This window comes from Ptychodera flava, chromosome 10 (assembly GCF_041260155.1).
Source record: "Ptychodera flava strain L36383 chromosome 10, AS_Pfla_20210202, whole genome shotgun sequence".
Classification (NCBI taxonomy): Eukaryota; Metazoa; Hemichordata; class Enteropneusta; family Ptychoderidae; genus Ptychodera; species Ptychodera flava.
In genome coordinates this window covers 33,734,271-33,743,979 of record NC_091937.1, presented here as the reverse complement: position 1 = coordinate 33,743,979, position 9,709 = coordinate 33,734,271, and the positions used below count along the sequence as shown (strand labels likewise).

The 9,709-nt window shown below is 38.3% G+C and overlaps 1 protein-coding gene across 1 annotated transcript; it reads right to left on the bottom strand.

Annotated features, from left to right (window-relative positions):
* Window positions 1-2,223: 2,223 nt before the first annotated feature.
* On the bottom strand, window positions 2,224-6,620 carry LOC139142586 (uncharacterized). Its single transcript, XM_070712570.1, has 2 exons — window positions 6,136-6,620; window positions 2,224-4,477 (listed from the first exon to the last, which is right to left on the bottom strand). The coding sequence occupies exons 1-2, from the start codon at window positions 6,279-6,281 to the stop codon at window positions 3,058-3,060; spliced, it is 1,566 nt and encodes a 521-aa protein (XP_070568671.1). The 5' UTR covers window positions 6,282-6,620; the 3' UTR covers window positions 2,224-3,057.
* Window positions 6,621-9,709: the final 3,089 nt, after the last annotated feature.

Below are 9,709 nucleotides of genomic sequence, written 5' to 3'. Positions count from 1 at the left end.
CCAGTACAGTATTAGAATATGTGATCTATAAGAGTGTTTCTTTTTTTGAAGTTTCGACAAAGTCTAAGCGAAAGCGATCTAAATGCCATGCATAAGGTGAGCGTAATGTTTGCAAACTTCACAGATCGCAGTTCAACACACGTATCGTATGACTACACACGAACTTGACGTACATCGGTGACATCGGCTGACAGAGTGGTAGCGAGCCAAGTTTTGCTTTACGATTTACTACTATCAAATCATGTCATAAAACTTCATACATCCCAACTTCTTCTCTTGTTGACGGATATGAGGTTTAAGCAACCATCGGACGAATATAGATTACGCGAGCACGAGCGGGCTGCATAGCTGCAGCGCGTCGACCGCCATTTTGTTACCCATAATGCTATGCGTTCCCACTCGTACACATTCGGAAGTTTTTGTTGGTTCGTCGAACGAGACGGATCTCGATTCGTTTGTCATGTTGATTGCTTTGGAAATTTCTGTACGTGGCGAGTTAGGGGTTGTCATCGATCAACACCTGACATACATCATACACAACAGTGGCAGGCAATTATGGCGTTGTACTTGCTCACTAAAGTAATGAATTTCACCACCTGCATGATTTCACTAACTTTGCTTCTTCTCTGCTTAAATTATTTTACTGTCAAATGTTCCTATTGATAAAGATAGAAAATTGAGCTCGGAGATGTGAAAATCAAGACAGCTGCTATAGTTATGGTTGGATCTGAAAAAATGCCGATCAATATTTGTGTCATGATGTTTATAAAATGTGCATTTTCACTTTATCAATGTTACTTTCGTTGAGTGTGGAACAAGCTGCATGAGGTATGGGGAAGGTACACTTTTGCTTTCCATGAAAAGGTCATTTAACTCACAGTTTACTACTGTCAAATCACATAAAACATTCATTTGAATAACCATTAAAAGTTCTCTCTTTCACACGATATATACTTAACACCAGGATAAGGGTGACCCTTTTATTTTTTATGTTATCATTTCAAGAGGAATACTCGGGCAGGGCGGGTGGTCGAAATAAAAAAAAACAAGTACAAAAAGAAACTGTATTTGTTTCAGTTCAATTTTATGTCCATTCAGTCTCTACAATTTTTAAGTACAAAAAAACGTGTATTTGTTTCAGTTCAATGTTCTGTCCATTCACTGTCACTGTCACTGTCATGCAATTCCTTGTCTTTCTGTATTCTCTGTCCTTTCAGTCTGACTCGCTGCAATCACACAATTTGATGATGGTGGTACTGTTGCTAGGATGATCACCTCAGAGGCAGTGCAAATAATTTTTTTTTATTTTCATGTCTGAGCTGAAATTTATGATCGATCAGGAGATGAGAAAAATAAAAAAATTTCGCCCTAATGCAACTTCATCAATGACAAAGGAACTTTTCTTTATTTCAAACATTTCATTGAACAGTGGAATCTGGAATTTGATGGGTAATGCATGGTTTTGACCTTCTACCCAACTCAGTTGGCAAGTAGTCATCAGTAATTTGATTTTGTGGCCAATTTTCTCTGATTTTAATAAGTTCTTGATATCAAGCAGGTACTTAAAGCTCAATAACACAGAATAAATGTTTTGCTTATGTTTTAATCAGACATATTATTGGTACGTTCCACATATTATGTTTAATATCGTCCTCAGCATTCCATTGACACACTACGCCTACTGTACTGGTTCCCCTAAATGGAAAAGAAAAAGAGAAAACACTTTAAAATTGTAAACACTGCAAATATTGCAAATTAGATATGTATCTTCACTTGACAAAATGCACTTATTATACTTACTACTCGATGATACCTATGTGACTGGGTTCAGTTCATGTTGTTTATCTACATAATACAAAAAGGACAGTATGAGTTGCTGCTACAATTTTGATGGTTTCAATATTTTTGTTTTTTCCCATAAGGCATATTGTAACATCCAGTGTTTCGCCTAACAATATGAGATTAGGTATTTGAGTAAAGCAATCAGAATTGTTGTGAGTTGAATATTAAAAACATTGAAGTGTCATGGACCGCATTAGCCAGGGACATTTTTCGAGGTAAAAAAACTGCTATTTTTCTTTAAGCATTAACGTCAAGTAGGCAAGGCGTCCCGGTTTTATTGGAACGTTCACATCTGTATAGATGCGCCCCCTAGCAGTCTGAATATGTACATGTATGTATATCAAGAACATACAGTACCAGACTTTAAGCAGAATTCCTTGCCAAATGCTTCATTTTTCCTAATTTATAAGTTTTGACTTGACATTCTTGTTTGACCAGTTGTTTTAGTAAAGAAACTTTTCAATGATTTATTTGGTCAATTTTGAAGGGGCAAAGTTATGGCAATTTTTTAGAGACTAGAAGATTTACTCCTTTTTTTTAAATTTACAATTTTTAATTCAGAATGTCAGTGTATTTTTAAAATTTAACTATAATCTAATATAATTTGATATAATTTATATAATATAATTTAAAATAATTTTTGTAATATATTATAATTTTATAAAATATAATATAATAATATATTTAATATAAATTTAATTTTGAATTTAAGGTAGGAGTCGTACTAATTTTAAGTATTAAATTTGACTGGGGAGATATAGCATTGCGAAGGCACTGTCAGCGTTACAGTAGGTTTGAATTTTTATGTTTGCTTCGTTTTGCTGGAATACTGTGGACTACGGTGCAGCAAGGTGAGATGCAGCCTTCAGCAGTTCAAACGTGGTCATCTCGCGCTTCTTGTATCTTCGCCAGTATCGAACCAACTTGCCTTGCATTACTCTTGTCTGTTTTCTCTGGAACCTACGAAGCTTGTTTTCACTGATGAGTTGTTGCTGCAATGGGATGAGCTGTGCCTCGTTGTAAAGAAGTTGGATCAGCAGATAAAACTGTATGTTCCCACGTTGTGCCTTGGTGTTTAGTCTGTTGTGCCATCCTTCAACATCGTTATTGGTTCTAATGGCTCGACGATAGACGCACCATGTCTCAGGAGACCATCTTCCCGTCATCCACGTCTGGCGTATGTAGTCGATGAGTTGCTTCATCTGGTCATTGGCACTATCTTCGAGCTGCTGGAGGGATGGTGCGATGTGCTCTACTGGAACATATGGCAGCGCAAACAGAAGCTTGATGAAGTCTTGGGCCGGACCGCTTGTATCGGTAGACAGGTGAGAGACCAAGTTCCTGAACCTTCCTCCAAAGGGCCTGGCTCCAGTGGAAACTGCATCCATGGATCTTCACACCTGGAAAAACACTTTCAGCGGCACGCCAAATTGCTGTCTCAAAGTCGAGGGTGATAGTGAGGACAGTCACATCTGGGACCAGGTCTTTCACTACTTGGAAGATAGCCTTGTAATCACGTTTACGACGACGGGACATCATCACAAAGGCTATGGGCACCTGCTTCACCTCTTCCATCCGATCGTCACCAAGGAATGCATGGATCGAAAATAGCTGATAGAATGGCTCACGGACTACCTTGAAGGTGCCATCCATAAAAATGCTGGTCGCGCTACGAAGAAGCCGGAGCTGAGAAGGTGTTGCAAAAAAAAGATGACGCGCGCCTTCTAACACGATATCTCTCTGCAAGAAATCTTCTGGCAGCCAGTTTTCATCGACTTCAAAGGACAGGTCCTGTGGTTCTGCTGGACGATCTTTTTGGCGGTGGTAGTTGCTGCTCCGCACCAGGTTGGCAGGATTAGGACGGCTTGGGGCTGGGTCTTCTGGATGCAGGTCAGTTATGAAAATCTCATCAACGATCGCGGCAGCAGAGCGGAATACATTCTCTCGAGCTAGCTGATGTGCTCTCTTGGTTATCTTCACTTTCGTTGCAATACCTGGTTCGGCTTGGTGATTGTGGTTAATAAGCGAGCGCGTGAAAACATCACCACACTGGTCAACCGTTGCTTTGCAGACGAGCGTCTTGTTTCGGACACAGCATCGCCACAGTGTTCCATTCTTTCTCGCTCCGGCCTTAACAGTGTACTTGTAACCCAAAGAGTCCACAAGTACACGTCCTGATCGCTGGGATGCACACGTGACGACTTCATACGCGATATCTTCTGCCTGGTCAACATCAAAAGTTTCTGGTAGGGTTGGTATTATGGCTGGTCTGGCAGGTGGCTGGGTGGGTCTTGGGTCAGCAAAAGATACGGAAATGTTGAAAGATTGCACCTGCTGATGACGCTGGCCCTCTGGTTCATCACATGGTGGTGGACTGTCTTCACGCGCAAAAGACTCCCCAGGTTGGGGAGTGGCAGGAAAAGAAGGAGAAGTTAGCGTACTGTGTGCCACAGGCTGTGGCAAATCTTCTTGAGCCAACGAAGATCCTACAGGTGAAGAAATTGTGGTTAATGGGGGTTGAGGAGAGGAAGTTGAGCACTTACTGCATTTCCAGTGGAAGTCTTCTATATCATTCTTCACTATACGCCGGTATAAAACATGACTTACCCCACTGTTGCATATTCTGTGTTGCCATCTGCAAGAGAAAAAATATAGAATGGAGTTAGCTTAAAATGATAAATGATATTCTATTCTTTGTAAAGTAGGTATTCACCATTTCAAAGCTGACCAAATCCATGGCCGTGACTGTGAGGAAGTATGTTAAGTATCATTATGTAAAATTTCAGGGGATCTGAGCAAATTTTGAGTGGCTTAGGGACCGTCTCAGATTGTCGCAGAAGTTCAAGAAACGAAATTCCTTCGTTTAGATCAGAACCCCCTCCCCCCTCCCCCTAAACGAAACTTCAAAAGTGCGAAATGTTCATGTCTGCCTGAGAGTACAATGTTGCATTTTGCTATAGCCACATTACAATTAAAGTAATCGATCAGATTTGAGTACTAACAGGGCATTTTACCGCATAAAAGTTTCATTTTATTTTACTTTCCCTTTTTGCATCTCTTGTGCTGTTCTTTGTCTTTGTGAACACGCAATTTGTACTTGGTAGGGGCGGTAAATAAGCGAGAAACTTTGACAAGGGGGCATGTTCAATCATATTAAAACGACTATGACCAGGTGCATAACAAGTGAGAATAAAGACATCTAGTGGTTAGAGCAGACGCTTATAAACAGCCCATTTTAAAAAATGATACTTTTTGTCTTTGTATAATTTGATAGATGAAAGGTTTAGGATACAATGTTACTATCGGTAAATTGTGTTTGGGGCACAAACGAGATGGAAACAGTTACAAATTTGTTGGCATGAGTGTGCAGTTTTTCTTTAATTTAAAATAAACACACGAAAACTTGTGATCACAAAATAAAAGTGCGAAAGTGAAGTTCACTAATTGAATGGAGGTCAAACCCCCTCCCCCCCTAAACGAATGAATTTCGCTTTTTGAACTTCTGCGACAATCTGAGACGGTCCCTTAATCTTTTCAAAAACATGTTGCGCTAATATTAATATCTATGATGTCACACATTTTGAAGTACCATGTGGTGTAACTTCTAATCAAAGAAATTACAGAAAAGATGGCCACTGTTTTTTTCAAAATGATGCTGCATGTTAAATTTTAACCCTTTAAAAGTGTTTGCTAGAAAAAGGGTGAGTCTCCCCTCTGAATCAATGATTTATCATTTGACCTTTGAACTGTCAAAGAATACTTTTATATTCATATTTTCCTCAAAAAGTGAATGTATAGTGAATCAACTTTTCAGTGAAATTCCAAAATCAAATTTCTTGCACACGCATGCACTTGCAACCATACTCTAGCCTTAAAATTTATTCATGGTTTCCTCATTCTATAGTGAATCAACATTCAAGTGGATTTCCAAAATCAAATACTACGCTGGTACATGTCATAGTATGACGAGGTCATCGAAAACATTTGCGGATGCATAAATCTTTTTGACGTATTTCGAAGTACAATTACAGAGAAGCTTTATAAAAGAAAAATTCACCCAAAAAATACAAATATGCAAAGTTTACCGTAATTTGAACAAACTCAACTCAGTTCTTCCTAGGAACAAGCATCAAAATTTTCAAAGCAATCCATCCAGCTATTTCAGAGGATTTTTGACCAAAATGACAAAATATTATCACAAAAATACTTGACAGAGATTATAGATGATTTCAAAGTTGACCAAAATGTGTGAAGACGCATCCAAATTATCTGTAAATTTTACTCTGTACATACCTGGAACAAATGTCACAGCAAAGACCATGTTGGCGTTCTGTCACCACTCTCTCACAGACCACACAGGCATCAGTAGAGAAACTAGTCGATTGAAGAGATGGGTATCTTGAGTTGGGACGACGAGATCTTCTGGTACGCTGAGCCATGATTTGTCAAGACTGTACTACTAACTATTAACTGATGTGACAGTTCAACTGTAAGACTTGTTCGACCTCAAAGTGATCTATTAGACTATGGAGTCAAATTTAATTATACTTATCTATTTTGTGTAAACAAAAAAGACACTTAACTACACTTATCTAGACAAAAAAGGAAACTTAACTATATGTATCGAGTAAAAAAAGACTCTTGACTACACTTATCTAGACAAAAAAGACTTAACTTACTATCTAAACCAAAAAAAGGAAACGCAACTATACTTATCTAAATAAAAACAACTTAACTCTACTTATCAAGATGAAAAAGGAAACTAGACTTTACTTAGCAAGAAAATTGACTGTAGGACTAGTTTGACTTCAAAAATGAATTATGGAGTCAAACTTAATTGAACTTATCTAGCCCAAAGAGGAAACTTAACTAAACTTATGTAAATAAAAAAGACACTTAACTATACTTATCTAGACAAAAAAGGAAACTTAACTATATGTATCGAGTAAAAAAAGACTCTTGACTATACTTATCTAGACAAAAAAGACTTAACTTACTATCTAAACCAAAAGGAAACTTAACTATATTTATCGAGTAAAAAAAGACTCTTGACTATACTTATCTAGACAAAAAAGACTTAACTTACTATCTTAACCAAAAAAAGGAAACTTAACTATACTTATCTAAATAAAAAGAACTTAACTCTACTTATCAAGATGAAAAAGGAAACTAAACTTTACTTAGCAAGTAAAAACAAGAAAATTGACTGTAGGACTAGTTTGACTTCAAAAATGAATGATAGAGTCAAACTTAACTGTACTTATCTAGACCAAAGAGGAAACTTAACTATACTTATGTAAATAAAAAAGACACTTAACTATACTTATCTAGACAAAAAAGGAAACTTAACTATATTTATCGAGTAAAAAAAGACTCTTGACTATACTTATCTAGACAAAAAAGACTTAACTTACTATCTAAACCAAAAAGGAAACTTAACTATACTTATCTAAATAAAAAGAACTTAACTCTACTTATCAAGATGAAAAAGGAAACTAAACTTAACTTAGCAAGTAAAAACAGGAAAATTGACTGTAGGACTAGTTTGACTTCAAAAATGAACTATAGAGTCAAACTTAACTGTACTTATCTAGCCCAAAGAGGAAACTTAACTATACTTATCGAGTAAAAAAAGACTCTTGACTATAGTTATCAAGTAAACACAAGAAAATTAAATGTTGGACTCGTTTGACTCAAAAATGAACTATGGAGTCAAACAAAAAAAAGAAACTTAACTATACTTAACTGCTGAACTATACTTATCTAGTTAAAAAAAAGAAGGTTGACTATGAATCTAACGAGAAGACTTATATCTATCAAAACTTTGAGATTTATCTACCGACAGAAAGCCTAAGAATTAGTTTTCTACTATGATCAGTACAGAATCTCACCTCAAGAAGTTTCAGCGGACGTCAGTTCAGCGGATGGCTTCAGAGTGTAATGATGAAAATTGCTATCATGCCGAGCATTTTATGTGCTTGCACACGTTTGACGCACCGCTCGTTGTCATTTTGTCTATTGATACTAACAATATACGAATTTGCAAATGAAAGCACACATTGATTGAGGCTCGCTAATTTAATTCTTTACAGGCGACCATGGCATTGACTTGCGTAAAGCACCGCCCACTAACGGTTTGTTAATTAGGCCATAACCTTGCGAGAAAATGATTAAGTTGATGCCAAACGGTTTGAAAGCTTTCCAGTAAAGCGCTAATTTTTTCACGGGCCGTGTGATGTTGCCGTCAAAACCTCAAAATTCCACAACTACCTCTCTTTAGAGAGCACTCAGCGAACCAATCAAACGGACGCGGACCCAATCAGAAAGAACACGTCATTCGCACATCCTCACAGCCACTCACTCGTCGCTTGCAATCTTGCCGTAAATACTGTATTTTGTGTAGCCGTTTGTTTACAACGATGCGACCGGCAGGTACAACGATGCTAGCTGTGATATCACAGCGCGGCGGTACTTGTGGCGTATATCGAACGCGATCGGGTCATTGGGGTCATACACAGGGTCTGTGGCGATGACCTCAATGCCACAAGTACTGCTGCGATATCACAGCTACAACGATGCGACCGATTTATCACAGAAGACGACATAAAATTGATATCGACAATCTCCAAAATGATGGCACAGATATCACATACGGGAACCATCTCAATGCAACACTAGCCAGAAACATTAAAAAATCACTTTAATCCAGTACGCCACTGCTCAAGTTTATGTTAATTTGTTATGTACCACCGGCTTTCGACTCAATGCAGACGAACCGCTTCAGCTGTCACAATAGCGTTGATAGCGATTTCAGGTTTGTTACTATCAATAAATATAGCTGCACGCGCGCGACTTTCTTACAACGCTGCCTAAAATTCGGACAAACTCTGTTGTTGCATGCGCGGCTGTTGTTGCAGATTGTAGTCTCAGCCATAAAATACCACGAACTAGCGTGAATGTTAGTACCATTGTAACGCTAGCAGGTTTTATTTTCGTCGTTCATGAGGAAAATGCAGACAAATATTTATTTATGCATATTAATGAGAGGGAACAGTGGCGGGACGCCTGCATTGGGTCGAAAGCCCGTACGATGCCAACAATAGTCTGACAAATCTCTGATGTTCCGCCCTAGTCGACACCTTTCTATAGAAATTACACCAGTTGACAGTATTGGAGAGTTTTACACCCATTGAAGTCATTGTTCGACGGCTCTCACACAGATTACTGTGAAAGTATATTGACACAACTGATTGTCGGCCGCGGCCTAAATTGTTTCAAGTGAAAGTGACGATCACTGTGTGCATGGAGGTAGAGAGTGCTAACGATGTAATGAAGCCCTTGTGGGTTTTTTTTTTGTGTGTGTGTGTGTGTGTGTGTGTGTACTGGTACGATCGACACTTCTTTTAGATCTATGATTTTGCCGATATATCAACCAGGCCGGTAAGCTTACAGACGTTCCTTCCAATTGTCTCCCTTTACTCTTTGAAGACCCCGAAATGCGATCATTTGTGAAAAGAAAGCAATGAAGTTCGGATTTTTCAACCACAAACCCAGTATCCAAAGTTTCAAAATACATAAATTCTAGTCATGTGTATTTCACACAATTCTGTACGGTCTGATCTCTTATTTCACCTCGCTCACTTGCGCTTGGCCGGGCTAACGTCACTCCGTGGTCAAGAATTACAAGATGCGTGAAATGTGTTTGTGTGTGTGTGTTTAAAATGGGAGACAGCATGGAAAATTCAGGGCTACTACTTATTTTTTTTAATTGTTTAAGCTGCTTTATTTAAAGTTCATGACTCACACTTGTGATGTAATCCAAAATAAGTTGAAATATGGACTCCCCGGCCCCGGTCCACGTCCACAA

Excerpts from the sequence above, each read along its gene's own strand:
- LOC139142586 (XM_070712570.1), bottom strand. The coding sequence starts at position 6,281 with ATGGCTCAGCGTACCAGAAGATCTCGTCGTCCCAACTCAAGATACCCA. Across the intron at positions 4,478-6,135 it reads TGCTGTGACATTTGTTCCAG|ATGGCAACACAGAATATGCA; the intron begins GTATGTACAGAG and ends TTTCTCTTGCAG.